The sequence below is a fragment of the Schistocerca gregaria genome, chromosome 2 (assembly GCF_023897955.1).
Source record: "Schistocerca gregaria isolate iqSchGreg1 chromosome 2, iqSchGreg1.2, whole genome shotgun sequence".
In the NCBI taxonomy this organism is placed as follows: Eukaryota; Metazoa; Arthropoda; class Insecta; order Orthoptera; family Acrididae; genus Schistocerca; species Schistocerca gregaria.
In genome coordinates this window covers 205,382,950-205,400,339 of record NC_064921.1, presented here as the reverse complement: position 1 = coordinate 205,400,339, position 17,390 = coordinate 205,382,950, and the positions used below count along the sequence as shown (strand labels likewise).

General features: G+C 39.4%; 2 protein-coding genes across 2 annotated transcripts in view; one reads left to right on the top strand and one right to left on the bottom strand.

Annotated features, from left to right (window-relative positions):
- LOC126336697 (glutathione S-transferase-like) overlaps nucleotides 1-17,390 on the bottom strand; it is a 336,946-nt gene that overhangs the window by 83,680 nt on the left and 235,876 nt on the right. The window lies entirely within an intron of this gene.
- LOC126336696 (glutathione S-transferase-like) overlaps nucleotides 1-17,390 on the top strand; it is a 51,576-nt gene that overhangs the window by 2,896 nt on the left and 31,290 nt on the right. The window contains exon 2 of the mRNA XM_050000648.1: nucleotides 16,539-16,690. Coding sequence (XP_049856605.1) covers nucleotides 16,555-16,690 — 136 coding nt within the window. The 5' untranslated portion in view covers nucleotides 16,539-16,554. The remainder of the gene's footprint in view (nucleotides 1-16,538; nucleotides 16,691-17,390) is intronic.

The following is a 17,390-nucleotide window of genomic DNA, read 5'->3' as shown; positions in this document are numbered from 1 at the left end:
CCGTACAGAGATACTCATTCACTGATCACTATCTGCAGGCAAGACAACCACTCCACTCCACACTAGCGCCTGCTGGCCGCTTGCGAAATCAGAGGTGTGTCGACAGCGTTGTCCCTCTGGCTGGAGGGTAGATGCATGTCTGTTCACAGACCTTTTAAAGTGTCCAACTGGCGGTTCTTAGAAGGATCCATCGTCATTTTACTCACGTGCGTTTCACTGTCCGCACCCTCGCCGTACACACGCCGCAGGAGGCCGCAAAAAAGGAGGGATGAACAAGCATAAACACCCTTTCCTCCTTCATATTGCATAGAACGATTTTGAACGGGCCCTAGTAGTTCTACATCGTACATCTAAGCACACGCTACACTCTAGAGGGGTGGGGTCATGTTCAGTGCGGTTGCGACCTTGCGATGTCATTAGAAAAGTGTTGGATTGTCCGTGAGTTGTCAGCAGTGACAAAATTGGTCAAGAAAATCGTCCTAGTATACATCGTATAGCAAACTGTCGTTTTCGATCGCGTTTCAGAGAAACTAAAATGGCATGATGTTGAGGATTATCAAAGAATCAGACTATGCAAATAAGGAACATTACAAATACATTACAAGTATTTACGTCGTTTCCCTTGTATAGATATGTGAATGCACCAGTAAAATACTGGATTCAATATCTGTACACAGGTCCACTATAAAAATGTATGTGTGTATGAGTATGTGCATGTTTTGTACATCTCCTCCTGAACCACTGGACTAATTTCAACTAAACTTGCTACTCAGATGCCTTATTGTCAGACAACAATCGCTGAGGGGGTAAGAACCACTAATCCATCAGAGTTCAGGAGATATGATACCATAAACAATGAAATGCGTGAAAACTACTGCATCATGCATGACGTTTAAATTTATGACTTCTGTGCTACAAACTGTATTCATAATAAATTTTGAAGACAGTATCAACGTATGCCGCTAATTGCGACTACAGAATCAATCTGATGGTACCGCGCATAATTCAGGAGGTATGACGTCATAAACAGTGAGATGCTTGAAAAACTACCGCGTTGTGCATGACTTTTAAATTCATTACTTCTATGTTACTCACCGTATTTGCAATACAATCAACAGAAAATGCCCACACATGCCACTTAACGTACCTACAAAATTATATAATTTTATGACAACTAGGTTAGAAGATATGATGTAATAAACACTGAGATACGTGAAAAACTGGCGTATTATTTCTTCTTTGCTACTATCTCTGTTCGCAAGATATTTCCTAGCCACAAGCCACATATGCTACTGAATGTACATACACAAATATAGCACTGTACGATACATAGTTTAAAATGTGACGTCATAAACACCAAATCCGTGAAGAAATGTCACATCATGCACGAAATTTTAATACATTTATTCTTTACTGCCATGACACTGCTACAGTCATATCAACTTAAGGAAATCCCTGAAAGCTAGCAGCGCTTTTGACAGCTTTCAACTGTAATAATAATAATAATGGCGTGTGACGAAGGCCTCCCGTCGGGTAGACCGCTCGCCGGGTGCAAGTCTTTCGATTTGACGCCACTTCGGCGACTTGCGCGTCGATGGGGATGAAATGATGATGATTAGGACAACACCCAGTCCCCGCGCAGAGAAAATCTCCGACCCAGCCGGGAATCGAACCCGGGCCCTTAGGACTGACAGTCCGTCGCGCTGACCACTCAGCTACCGGGGGCGAAGAGCTTATGAATGTAGGTGAAAACAATAGCCGTCTATAGAGCGAAGAGGAGGTATTGCCATAGATTCATTTACAAAATCGTGCATTAGACATACAAAGCAGCTGCACCCGGTATACAGAAACTATCCAGGATTTTTGTACAACTGTTTCATAATTTCAAAGGTGTTTTCATGAGTACTTGGAAATGAAATTTTTTAGATACTGGTATTACACTACAACCACAGTGCATTTTTTGTTTTCGTTTTAAACAGAAAATTGACAAAAAGTAGGAAATACCGCATTTGTCAGCAAGTATGGATACAAAGCGTTTATTCACACACTGCACAATACAATGTGTACACCTCATAATATATTTTTGTACAAAATGCCTCTCACAGTCATGGGCATTCGACTCTTCCACGTAACAAAGTTGGCAGCGATCCAATTTGTGGCGGTGTCAAAACAGAGGCCACCACCTCCCCTCCCCCTCCCCCCCTCCGTACAGAGTGCAGAGCTTCGGAGGGTGTGCTGTAAGGTCGACATCATCGAGCAGTGAGTGCTGCCAGTATTTGCAGTGGCTGTCTCCCACATATGGAACACAGATGGTATGGCACGAGCCATGGTGCGAGGTGATGAGGCCAGCCGTGGCATGAGGTACTGGGGGCTCGAGGAGATCTGCTCCTGCTGTCGATGGTGGTGGGACATGTAGGGGCAGTGGAGTTGGTGATGGCATAGCCGTGGCTGGTGAGAGATGTGGAGAGTTAGCTGGCAGGGTGATAGTGAGTTCGTCCACTGAAAAAAGCTGGGAGGACACAGCAGTAGACTTTACAGTTGGCAGCAAGTGGAAGGTACACATGAGTTTGATAGTGATTGACAGGGACGGGGAGTCTGTAGCCACATGACTAGCTTCAACCAAAAGTTTCATGTTGGCCAGTTTGCCACAATCTCATCTGGTCGAGCTTTGTGGATATTGACTAATAGTCACTGGTTCAGTAAGTCGTGAGACTGTTACCTGTGAGTCATCATAAGTGTCATCTTTCTGAAGAAGAGCTGGATCATCCAAAGTGGAGAGGATCCACACAGGTTTCAGCCTGTTAATGGAGACAGTCAAAGTACTGTTTACGTCACTGTTGGAGTGACTACCCAATTTTAACACCCAGAATGGCGTCATTGTGGAGCGTGACATACGCACAGACTGCAAAGTTCACGTGGCTGAGTGGTTTTTGGGCCAAATGTGCAGATGGGAGAGGCATTAGGGAATTACAGGTTCTTCATATGCTGCACCAACATGGGGTGTTCCATCAAATTGAGCCTGGGAGTAGGTAGAATGAATTCTTTTGATCGAGTGAGGGTCCCATTGTAGAGTATTTCTGTGAGTGAGGCATGTAAGTCATCTTTCAACGCCATACAGATGGGCAGGATCACCCATAGAAGGGCCTCAGTCCATGCCACCTTCGTTTCGTCATGCCATCGTTACACAAGACCATTGCTCTTGGGCTGGTACATCTTGGTATGATGGTGGGATACGCTGCAGAACTTACTGAGGGCTCTGAAGAGCTAAGATTCGAACTGACTGCCCTGAATGTTGTATATGGTACCCAGGCAACAAAAACATGAAAACCAAGCCACCACAAAGGCTCAGTCCATGGATCCTGCTGTGATGTTTGTGACTGGCACAGCTTCCACTCTGCATAAAGTGCGATCAGTCATGGAGAACAGATATCTCTATCCATCCAACTATGGTAGAGGTACAGCAAGGATCAAGTGCATGTGAAGGAAGTGTCCGTGTGGTATGTCGAAGTTGCCAAGGGGTGGTTGTGTGTGGTGGCCCACCTTATTGAGGCATGCTGATGTCCATGCTCGGCATCATGCCTAACGACTGGGCAAACACAGTGCTCAGTGGCAAGCCAGATCGTTTGTCGATCTCCCAAATGAGTGAGGTTGTGGAGACAATCAGAGATTGGACATTGCACCGATATGGAGAGGAGTGATTGAAGCCTTTGCTGGGACAAGTCTCAGAGGACACTGGCATCTGAACTAGGAATTGATCAGCGTGCAGCTTTGAGCTTGGAGGAATTGTCAACGAATAAGAAAGAAATTGTTGTGGGTTGACCGTCATCAGTGAATGCAGACCATTTCATTTGAGAGGCTGTGAGTTTCTTGGGTGGTGAAGAAATGGAGGGATTGCATATCACCTGTCAGCTCTTGCTCCAGGGCTGCCCTGATGGCCAGATTACTCGCGTCTGTCGTGATGGTAAGCTGGGTAGCTGGTGTAGGGTATTCCAGAGAAACAGGCATCGTGAGACACTCTGTAGAACAATCAAAAGCCGTTTGTGTCTCTGTAATCCAGACAAATTTCTTTTCCCCTTTGTCTGTGAGCCCACAATGACATCACTGAGAGTTGCTTGAACCTCCATGGCACGCAGTATCAGAGGTAAAACAATGTGGATTCCCAGGATTCGGTGAAGGTCATGGTAGGTTTGAGGTGGTGGCAGCTGTCAAACTGGTTCGGCATGGTGTATAATGTTGGTTTGATCCCATTAGCTCTGAGGGTGTATCCAAGAAATGTTACCTCTGGCTTCCATAACTGCTATTCTTCCTCATTGATGGTCATCCTAGTGTTAGAGAGGGCAGTGAGAATGAGTCTGAGCCATCATTTGTGGCTCTGAGAATCAGTGAAGAAAATTAAGATATTACCTACGCAAGCATAACAGCAATCAAGAACCCCATTAATAATTCGTTGCCATGTTTGAGCTGCATTTTGCAGCCTACAGGGCATGACAGGAAGCTCTAACAAGCCAAAGAGTGTAATAATAGCCATCTTCATCGTCTGGGAGCCTTCCGGCTATTGAACACACCCCATGAGTGAGGGCATGAAGTCTTAGATGTTGGGCACAAGGTAACTGTCATGAATCATGCAGATGGCACCAAAGAGCTGGACAGAACCATCTTTCTCAGGGACTAATTTCATGAGAGAGGCCAGAGCACTATCTGAAGAATGAATGATACTGAAGTGCAACAGTTCGTTCACTGCCATCTTAGCTGCAAAAAGGATAACAAACACAAGCTGCCACATACTGTGCTGAATGGGTCATATTGATGCAATTCTTCAAACCATTCCTGACAGGACACCGATAGAGCCTAACCCACAGTGTGTTATGTGGGAGATTGGAATGTGTTAGCTGAACTGGAAGGAATGGGGTGACCCAGAATGCACTGTACTGACCTGTGGCCGTTGCTGTCACAGTGGGTCCTGCAGGACTGCTTCATCAGGCCATGGCAAGCGGATGTACCCAGATGTTGGGGGCATGGTTCGATTGTCCATGGTAGTCACAGCATGTGATAGACTGCGTGTATGCAATAGTGTGAGAGGCTATTCCTTTATTTATTGGCGCAGGTCATCGTTAGCAAAGTGTAGCAGCTACAAGTCATTGCAGGTCATAGGAGACTTTCTTGGACTGTGGTTATAGCTTCCAGCATCACAACGCATTCATGAAGAATCAAAGAATGGTCAGTGTCAGTAGCGACAATGTAGGCTACAGGTGCAAAAAGCCCTGGGATGGACTGATGTGTCATATGGTGGAATAAGAGAGCATGTTTGAATCAAGGGAGAGACGAAATCCGTGGAGAAAGTGAATATGCAGTACATATTCAGTAACATCAATTACGTAGAAAGTCCAAGGACACCATAACTTATATGTCAGTTTTACGATGTTATCCACAATGCTGTGCACAGGGATTCTAGTGTCATTGGCTGTGTGGAGATGCAACCTAAGGCTTCGAAGTGTGGTTCAAACATCCGTCTGTGCACTGCACAAACCCATGTCAATGAGGAAGTATGTGTTCAAGCACTCCGTCTTCAGGCCACGAGTGGCCTACCGGGACCATCCGATCGCTGTGTCATCCTAAGAGGAGGATGCAAATAGGATGGATGTGGGGTCAGCACACCGCTCTCCCGGTCGTTATGATAGTATTCTTGACTGAAGCCGCTACTATTCAGTCGAGTAGCTCCTCAGTTGGCATCACGAGGCTGAGTGCAGCCCGAAAAATGGCAACAGTGCATGGCAGCTGGATGGTCACCCATCCAAGCGCCAGCCACGCCCAACAGTGCTTAACTTCGGTGATCAAATGGGAACCGGTGTATCCACTGAGGGCAACGCCAATGCCCAAGTATGTGTTTGCAGATGAATATACATATCTCCTTTAGAAAATGTTGACATAGGAGAATAGATATGACTTGATGTTGTGGCATGAGCCGGTGTGCCTACTGCACCCCACAATTGTCTTTTGACAACAAGCAAGGCTGCCAGCACTTGAAAGTGGTGGCGCCACACTGCAGATGGTAGCAAAAGTTGTGTGGCCACAATGCAGCAGAATCAACTGATACACCATTTTCTGCTAGTGGTGTGGTGTCATATGCATTCCACAGTTTCACGCTCGGTGGGGAATCTATGTTGTCAATTTCATGTGCTGTTGGCCAGTGATGCATTTGTTTGGGTTGTGTGCAAGCAAACACGGTGGTGTGGTTGGGCTCACCAACATTGATGTGCTGCCTGTGATGCATAATCATAAATATTTGTCCACTAAAACGAATTGCTTGTTCAATGGTTCCACCTCATGTGCAATCATATACAGTTGTAGTTGAGGTAGCAGTTTAATGATTCACAGTGTCCAAAGAGTAGGGTCAGAGATTGAAGTGGTGTCCACCAAGGAACATAGTCCGCACCACAGCTGAGAAGCAACTCCCAGTAAGTTGTTAATCATAGATCACATGGTGCACCTCTTGCACCAGGGTGTGAGTGACCCATTGCAGCAAGTACGATGTCCTAATTAGTTCAGCTTGCTTGGCAGATTGGCAGATCAGCATAACCATCTTTGAATTGTTATCCACTATGCTTCACAAGGAAAGATGAACTCTGCCATTGCATGTCATAATGTCACTTGGTCAGAACGGAATACTGGAAGTTTAGGTGAAGTTGTAGTTCGGTACTGTGCTGTATAGTCTGGTGATGGATGTACCGTGGAAGATAAATAGTAAGGTATGACAGGGACTGCTAAATGGCATCAGTGATGTGGTATATCGGCAAACATGACATCAACACTCCACAATGGTTGTGCATGCAAAGTGGTTGCATTGAATGATGGCCACTGCAGCGTGGTAGGTCTGGCAATACAATTGACATTATATCCATCCGTATGTATGCCCTACATGGAGTATCACTGAAACCTCCTGGAGTAGGTTCAGAGTGCAAGTTCTTTAGTAATGGCTTTGTTGACTGCTATTGTTGTGTCACACTCACTGTGTCATGCAAAGCAACTTTGGCACTAGTATTCTGATTGGCTTTCCACACTGTCCGCTGTAGGAGCAATGAGAACACTGAGTGGCAGCAGGTCCTGATGAAATCAAAGCAGTAGAGCCACATGGGATGACTGAAAAAATAGTTTTTATGTTTAATGGCTCCATTGTTAATACTCAGTAAGGTGATTCAGGATGAAATTTTGTGATTATCGTGGCATTCACGGTAGTCGGAGTCACCAGTGTACATAGTATCCCCAGTACAGGGTACAGGAACGTATGATTAATGCACTGGACACAACAGACATAGCTTATATTCAGACATGAGATGGTACAATGCATACACTGATCAGCCAGAACATTGTGACCACCAACCTACTATTGATATAAACTCATCCAGGTGATAGCTACATCATCTGGCTAGAAATGACTGTTAGGCAGACACACACATGGTGCATATACTATCAGTGAGAGTGCTGTCTGTGTGTAGAATGGTGAAGGCATGCAATCTATCTCTCTTTGATAAAGGGCATATTGTGATGGACCAAAGGCTTGTCATTTCAGAAACTGCACAACTTACTAGGTGTTCATGGAGTGCTGTGAAACCAAAGTGAAATCATGTCCAGACATTGTGGAGTTGGCAGCCACCCCTCTTTACAGATGTCGGATGTTGTGGGCTGAGCAGACTGGTAAAACAGGACAGACAGTGAATTGTGGTGAAACTAGCATCAGACTTTAATGCTGAGCAGAGAACACATTTGTCTGAACACATAGTGCACTGAACACTCCTAACAATGGATCTTTCCAGCTAACAACCCATGCATGTGCCAATGTTAATACCACAACATCAGCAGCTATACCTGAAACGGGCACATGAACATCAGCTCTGGATGTTGGCACATTGGCAGAGCATTGCATGGTCTGATGAATCCAATACCTTCTTCATCATGCTGATGGGAGGACATGAATCAGTCGTCTTCCAGGGAAATAGTTGCCTGACACCTGTATGGCAGGATGGAGACAAGCTGATGGTGGCTCCATTATGCTCTGGGTAATTTTCATGTGGTCATCCATGGGTTCAGTGAAGCTTGTGCAAGGTACCATGATGGCCAAAGAGTATTATGCACTGGTTGCAGAATATGTACACCCCTTTATGACAATCATGTTTCCCAAAGGCAGTGGCACTTTTCATCAAGATAATGTGCCATATCACAAGGACAGGAATGTGATGGAGTGCGAGTTCCAATTGATGTGCTGGGCCCCAGCTTGACACATCTGAACCTGATTGAACACGTTTTGGATGTGACTGAACCTGGCACCAGAGCTCTTCATGCCTTTACTTGAAATTCGCGGGCATTATGTGACGTGTGTACGCAGATGTGGTGCCAACTCCCTCCAGTGACCTACCATTACCTCATTGCTTCCATGCCATGATGTGTCATCACTGTTATCCATGCCAAAGGTGGACACGCTGGCTATTAGGTAGGTGGTCATAATGTTCTGGCTATTCAGTGTATACCTTGTAACATGTTAAAAGATCTCTAGTCTTGGGGTGGTATTTCCACATGTACATACCAAGCTCCCTCCCCCACTCCCCATAATTCTTTGGTATCATAGTAGGAACAAAAGAAACATAAAATTCATCTTTAAGTTATGCTACTTTTTACATTTTTGTAAGAGTAGAGAAAGCTTCAAATGATTACTCACCTGTTTTCTTTTTTAAGTGTTTTGATGTCTTTCACATTAATATGGGAACTATGAAGTAGTACATAGTATAATTCAGACAAAATTATTACTGTATGCAATCCCAGACATGAAACTACAAGTGAAAGTATATACATTTGGGGTCTGTGTATGTATGGATGGATATGCGTGTATGTGTGTGTGCGTGAGTATATACCTATCCTTTTTTCCCCTTAAGGTAAGTCTTTCCGCTCCCGGGATTGGAATGACTCCTTACCCTCTCCCTTAAAACCCATATCCTTTCATCTTTCCTTTTCCTTCCCTCTTTCCTGACGAAGCAGCCGCCGGTTGCGAAAGCTCGAAATTCTGTGTGTGTGTTTGTGTGTTTTATTCATTGTGCCTATCTACCGGCGCTTTCCCGCTTGGTAAGTCTTGGAATCTTTGTTTTTAATAAAGTATATACATTTATAGATAAACTATCACTTACTGGAAGCAGCAACTGAACATGATTATGTTACAATTGATGTGAAATCCATTCTCAGTAGAAATGATCATGTAAGTCTTGGAGTGCAACTAAGAAGCAATTTTTCGATACATGCACTTTCACAGAAAATAAAATTTCCAGGAGAAGCAAAAAACTTATACTGAAAAAAATAATTTATCAATTTTTTCTTGTTTTACACAAAATACTCATGTAGGGTTGTTGATAAAAATGTGTTTGTTACAGGGTAAATCTTTTCTTTTACTTTCAAGATGTGATGACTTTTGTGGCAGCCGAATTGTAGTTCATTGGTATACTATTGGACAATACGCCTTTTGGTGTAAGCTACTGTAGAAGCACTGCATTTTGATTAGTTTTCAGTAACATACAATGAAAAATACTTATACTTTTTTGAAATTTCTCTTTTCATTGTTCAATAAAGCACTTCAATATCAGAAGTAGAAACAAAAACATAAAGGCACTTCATTTCTGATGGTTTTTCCTAGAACAGGCTCCTCCTCTAAACAATCACAAATAATATTCTGGGCAATGAGTTTCATACAAGAAATGCTGCTAACATTGTTGGAAAACTTGTGTCTTGTAGTCTCTCCAATTTTTTCCAAATCTGAGGATTACTTGTTTTTATTGCCTTTCATTTCTAGTTTAATCCAGTTCAGAGTTGACACTTCGGATCTATTATCAACTTTGTATAATTGTATTCACTTTGCCAAGTGGTAAAAGACACTTAGAAGGATCATTAGAAAAGTCAATAATGTGAGTTTGATGTTCACATCAGTTACCCTTTTACTATACTGTATTTCTTCAGATGAATCATTTTCTGAACACTGATCCTATATACAGGGTCTAATTCTTACAAAGGTTCCTGTAATAAAATATTTCCCAATCTTTCCCTGAAATCCTTGTTTTATTCATTTCTGCATAAACTCCCTAGCATGAGTTTGGATTCAATATTTCTGAAATTTTACAGAGTTTCTTTATACTTGGCCAAAATCTCAGGGAAAAGGGAGTGTCCTCGAATTGGAAAGCAGAGAAATACATCAGTCACAGGCATTGAGGATTCTCTTCTAACTATAAAAAGGTGAAAAGCAGTTTAAAATATGCATCTATTCTTTATTATACTCTCCATATAGACAGAATAAAATTTCTTCATCTGATTGCAGTATATGTAACAGTCAGAATTAAAAAAAAATATTTTAAAAAAAACAAAAACAATACTTTAATATTGAAAAGGAATAGCATTTGGACAGTTAACTGGCTTCACTTCAGTCCACCAGTCTTAAATTGCACTCAGCATTGCTTAATAACACAAATAAAATAAACCACTGGACTTAATGTGGTTTGATTCATTCATACTAGAGGAGAAAATGTTATTGTTACATCTGCTACTTTTCAAAGTTCTTAGTGAAGATTTTAAAACACCTTTTGATGGGACCTGATTGTAGAAATGTGTACAAAAGGTCAGAAAATATATGATTCAATATCAAACTCAAATTTGTTCACCAGTGGACATTGCACACTTTGAAAAGTTTCTCCTCGTGTTGTTGAAAGCAGAAACAGTAGTATGTAATAGATTGAGTATAGAGCTGATCAGTGAGAGGGAAAAATTCAGCATTAAGAACAATGAAAATAACTATGGAAACCAAAATGGTCTGAGATCTGAGAATAATGAGCTAAACTGTAAGGTCTACATAGTAAGAATAAAGGAATTAAATGAAAACCCCAAATGTGCTGCAGAAAAAGAACCCATATCACTGCAAATAAATCCAAATGCAAAACCAGTGATGAACGGCTGCAACAAATAGTTGGGCCTAAAGAGACTTAGCTGAACTGACATCTCCACAGTAGAAATTAAATAAATAATAATCCAAAAACTGTTGCAGAAGAAGAGTCAACATCATTAGAATTTAACCCAAATATAAATCTAATAAAGCTGATACATAGCAACAGTTACATATAGGAGCAGGAAAAGCCAAGTGGAATAGTTACTATGGTAACTTCAGTAAATACAAAGGTGGCACTTCAACATTTGGCCAGTGATTTTGTTTATGGTATGGACAAAGGAAGGAAAAAAGCTGGAAGTTAAACATTAGTGGTAAAAAATATGAACATGATGATGTAATAGAGGCTGAAAATTTTATAATTATGGAAAAAGAAATTAATTTCAAAATTCTACAGTACCATTTGCAATACCTGAGCAATAAAAAAATTGTATACATTTACAAATGAAACATGTTGAGACAAAATGATTGTAATTGAATATGGATTAAAAAAGAATGAAATATGAAGTTTCACCATAAAATATGTTCTTGCAAACTATTTCTGTAGATCAGGGTGTAAGGGTGGGGAAGTAATATTTATCAAAAGATTTGCGAAATCTGATACTAATTTATATACTCTACAAACAGAATTTTCCAATCATTTTGGGCAACTATGTGAAGTATCTGGAAGCAGGAACTCACAAAGGGAAGACTAGAGAGAGAGATCCCAGGATGTCAACCACAAAATACCAACATATTTAAAGTAATGTTGGGGAAAGAACAGTGGGCAAACACTCTTCAAGCACAAGGAACAAACGAAAAATACAGTGATTTGCATGAAATTATAACACATTTCTTCAATATAGCATTTCCAAAAACAAAGACAAAAAGAAAAATTCTCTAAAATTATCAGTGGGTAATGAAGTAAATGACAAAACTGAGTGCTACATTAAGAATAATAAAATGAAGGGAGAGTACTGAAATTTTCAAAAAGTACGAGCAAATGTATAGACAATTGACAAAAAAGGCAAAAGCTAAATCAATAAATGTGATAACTTCAAAACCAACAAATAAAGTGAAAACAGATTGAGATGTAATTATCACCAAGAGGGCTAAAAAAACATACACAGAAAAAATTAAACCATCATAGATAAAACAGAAATTGATAGCATCCTGAATAATAACTACATAGATACAGTAGAAAGCCTAATATATGGACATAATGGCCAAGGAAGTCATCAGACGACAGTCACAGAAAACCAAAGCCATTCACTGTTCTTGAAACTAGGAACTAAAGAGGAAATGGCAAAGGTTATGAAAAAGCTAAAGGCAAATAAGTTTGCTGGACATGATGAAATGACAGACTACCTCATGAAGGAGATATCTTTCTGCTAAAGTATAATGTAATAACTCCAGCACAATATGGATACCAGAAAGGAAGATTAACTTAAATAGCAAATGAATCCTTAACAGAATTCATTAATTCATTGTTCATGTCTTGGATAAAAGGGTGGTAATGCCTAGAGTTTTCTGTGTCTTATCAAAGCCATTTGACAATTAACCATGCAATTCTACTAAATAAACAACAGAACACTGGTATCTATGTGCTCGCAGCAGATTGGATACATTCATCTAAGTAACATTATTGAAAACTTATACAGTGGAGAACTTGGAAGTGTTAAGTATGATGTTTCAAGGATCTGTAACGGGACATATCCTGTTCAATGTATTTGTCAATAATGTACAGACATATGGAAATAAAGATTAGATGTTCTTGCTGATATTATTGTGCTAGATGTGGCTAACAGCTGAGAGATTTGAGATAAACACTTTATATCTGTCACTAATACAGCACAGCAGCTCATGGGGAATGAGCTAATTACCAGGTGTATCAGTATGAAATGAGCGTTTTTTTGTGAAAATGAAACACTAATTTTGAATTGAAAAGTAAAAACATTTTATTCAATGTACTGACCATTGCTTTCTATACATTTTGACTGCCTTTCTGGAAATTTGTGGACACCATGGCAATAGAAATGTTCATCTTTTGAAGCAAATCAATCAGACACCCAATTTTCGAATTCTTCGTAGGAATCGAAGTGTTCCTCAGTCAATGCATGTCTCATTGATGAAAACAAAATGGTAGTTGGAAGGAACCAAGTCTGGTGAATACGGCGGGTGGGGTAGCAGCTCCCAGCCAAGTGTTTTGATTGTATCCTGAACCAGTTTTGCTTTGTGTGCAGGTGCATTGTCATGTAAAAAATTACTTTGCCATGTCTTCTGGCCCATTCTGGTCTTTTTTCGTTCAATGCATAGTTCAAATTGATAATTTGTCGTTTGTAGTGATTAGTATTCACAGTTTCACTGGGTTTTAGAAGCTCATGATGCACCACACCTTTCTGATCCCACCAAACAAAGAACATTGTCTTCTTGCCGAATCGATCTGATTTTGCAGTCGATGTTGATGGTTGTCCCGAATTAACCCATGATTTCGCCATTTAGGATTCTTAAATTAAATCCATTTTTCATTGGCAGTAACAATTCGATGCAAAATGAATTTTCTTTCATATCTTTGAAGTAAAATTTGACAAGTGGTTTTTCGGTTTTCCATCTGTCTTTCATTCAATTCATATGGCACCCATTTACCACACTTTTGGATCTCTCCCACAGCTTTCAATCAATCAGAAATTGTTTGTTGTGCAACATTTAGCATTGCTGTCATTTGATTCTGACTCAAAATATCATCTTCATCCAATATTGCTTGCAATTCAGTGTCTCCAAATATTTTTGGTGGTCTTCCACGTTCTTCATTTCTTACATCAAAATCATTATTTCTGAACTATTGAAACCATCTTTTGCATGTTGCTTCTGATAGAGCATGTTCACAATATGCCTCAACAAGCATTTGATGTGACTCTGCAGCACTTTTTTTTAAATGCAAACAAAAAATTAATGGTTTCCGCAAATCATCACTTTCTGGTACAAAATTCGACATTGTTACACAATGAAAACATATGATGTTTGTTCCATGACTTAACGTATACCAAATATCTTTGACAGATGTCATACCACCCAAAAAAAAAAAAAAAAAAAAAAAAAAAAAAAATTGAGGCTCATTGACAACAAATGTTCCGTATCGACACATTTGTATCTTAATGCTCATTTCATACCGGTACACCTGGAATAAATGGCTGTATGTTTGGATGGGAGGTATGATGCTTCAGTTACGTGTTTAGGTATAATAAGAGATAATGAGCTAAAGTGGAAACAGCAGATAAACAACAAGTTAAGCCTAATACCATAGGCAAGAAAACAGCTGACTCAGTGCATATGTCAAGACCTCGTGTGCACTGTCTGTCACAGATTTTTTGACCATATATGCAATACGGAGTCACAGTATATGGGAACACTACCATCACAGGAATGAAAAGGATATTCAAACCACAGAAAAAAGCATTTAGATTATACTGAAAAAGAAGCAAAAATAATCTTGTAGAAATTGTTTTGAGGATCTTAATATTTTAACATTTGTGTCACTGTATATATTCAAGAGCACTGTGACTGAATAACAAGATTCCACAAAATTGGATACCAATGATGCCATTTATTTCCATAAGACAAGGAACTGAAAACAGTTGCACTGACCTTTCACACAGACCAGATTTTTTAAAAAGGAATCTTGGTACTCCAGAATCATTAATACAAGCTTTGCCAAGAGAAATATAAAGCAACAAAAGTGAGAAGACTTTCTGTGCAACCCTAAAAAAATTCTATAGTGTAGCAGAGTACACAAGCTGTATGTTGATGATATTCTATGCCCCATTTTGTTGACCTTCAGGTAAGCTGCCTTGGGTTTACATTTCAGCAAGATAATATTCACCCACACACATTAAGAGTTTCTACTGCTTGTCTCTGTGCTTGCCAAATCCTACCTTGTCTAGCAATGTCACTGAACATATCAACAATTGAGAACATTTGTAGCATTATGGTTAGGACCCTCCAACTAGCTCAAGATTTTGATTATCTAATGTGCCAACTGGACAGAGTTTGGGATGGTATCCCTCAGGAGGACATCCAACAATTCTGTCAGTCAATGCCAAGCTGAATAACTGCTTGCATAGTGGCCAGAGATGGACCAAGTGTTATTGACTTGCTCAATTTGTAAAGATCTTTCTCATGAATAAATCAAGTTATTCTGAAATTGTGATCATTTGTCTGTATGTGTATGTAACATCCACCAGTTTCCATCCCATTTGGATAACTTCTTTGTGATACATCTTTTTTTGTCTTAACATGCTCAGTGATGGTAAGAATAAATAATTACTGGTAATTTGGTGACATCTGAGTGAACACAGCTATGGTGTGGTAGCAACTGATTGTAAATGTTAGGCAGTAAATGAATATTGCTTGTCTGTGTCCAACTTTGGTGGTTGCCTACCAGTGACTGCTCTGTGGCACTGACAACAGTGCATATTTACAGAATCATTTAGAAAAGTTTCTACAAAATGTTTAAAAAAACACTCATTTAATAATAATATAATAGACAGGAATTTTACAAGTGCTTCAGCCCCTTACACATCTGGTAATGAAGTTATTTTGTGTAATTATATGAACAGTGTACAAATGGCTCTAATGCTGGCTTCTGGTTTGATGAGCAGATTTTTGAGAAACACAATTTCCCCCTTTTTGCTAATGAAACTAGCCAGGTTTTTTGTAGAAACCAGAATGTTGTTTTTTCAGATATTTCCTTCAGTAACAGGTTTACTTACTAATAGTAATAGTATATATTTTAGATTCAGAAAAATTAAAGATTTCAATATGGTAATGTTGGTTTTTTGAAATGTGTACCATTTGAAATAAGAATAATCTGACTAGTGATATTTCTTAAATGAAACTTTTGAGATTAGAAAAAAAATGTTATTTACAAGTGGAATAGCCCTCTAATGAATGTCATGAACTTCTCAAGAGGATAAATGCAACGTAATTGTTTATTTGTATGACTATTTATTAAAACATTCTTGTAAGATCCATACAAAGTTTAAGTTAATATTACAAAAAGTGAGAGCATAAGCAATTTATGTACATGATAAATATGTTACGCTGTAATTCTGTTCAGTAGTGATATAGCATTTTTAATGTACAGAGTGGGCAAAATAAATTGTTCTGAAAATATGTTTTTCGGTGTTCAATGTTAAGTTTTTTTATTTTTTTATTTTTTTTATTTTTTTATTTTTTTTTAAAATGAACATGTGCTGTGTAATCATGAGCACCATTTTGTATTGCATTCAGCTGGTCACTGCACATCACATGTCTGCTGCTCTGTCTCTCACTGAAATGTAATGAGACAGTGAAATACTTGGGCCATAGTGTGCAGGAAATGTGCATGCACAAACAAGTGATGGGAACTGATTGGTCCATTGAAATCACTATTTCAACATTTTCTGTGATGAGCAGTTCTACAGTTCATTAACAAGGGTCAGTTACATGCCAGTCTTATAAATATATTCTGGCCCAGTTTTATTATGCCCACCTAGCTGCGATTGTTTGAAACCCAGCTGACAGTAGATCACATTTGTTTTTTATGTAATTTCAGAGAGACGGTGAAAGAAATGGCACCAAAATACAAATTATTTTACTTTCCATTCAGAGTTATTGCTGAGCCAATTAGATTCATTTTGGCATATGTTGGTGCTGAATATGAAGATATTAGAGTTGAATGGGATGACTGGCCAAGTCTTAAACCAGGTAAACCTATGACATATATCCTGCAAGTAGCAGTGAGTTTTAGCCTTTATACCAATGTACTATGCAGTTGTAGCATAATGTGTAAATTATTACAAAATCCATACATGCTGATATAAACAAATAATTAAAGATTCATTGAAATAAAAATACACATTGCCTAGGAAGTTACTGTATCTCCATTTATAATAAAATCGTTGTTGTATCAATATATCACATCGGACAGTTTCTTGGTGTGTTTCTGCAGCATGAACTACCACATTGCTCCAGGACAAAACTTCAACTTACTCATCATATCAGTGAGTAAAATGTGGGAAGTGAGATAATGCCAACAAAGTTTCTAAGTTGCAGTTAATATATTGTTGAGATGTGGATCCAGGAGTGAAAATTACCCCAGATATCAAACCATTGTTTGTTAATGTCCACTATTTGTTGTCAAGCACAATGACAATTTCACTCCACTAAGTCCCAAATTATGTGCCGATACAAAACAGCTAGAATTAAATGAAAATAAGCAAAATTATCTCAGGAACTTATCAAATCACCTATGAATGAACTGTTACTAGTGTTCATTATTGCTCGAGGAATTTGCACATAAGGTTATTTTAAAAATATTTTTCCAATTATTATATAGATCAAAATGCACTCATAAATTAATGGGGTAAATGAATTATTATCAAATATCTTGACTGATACGAATTAG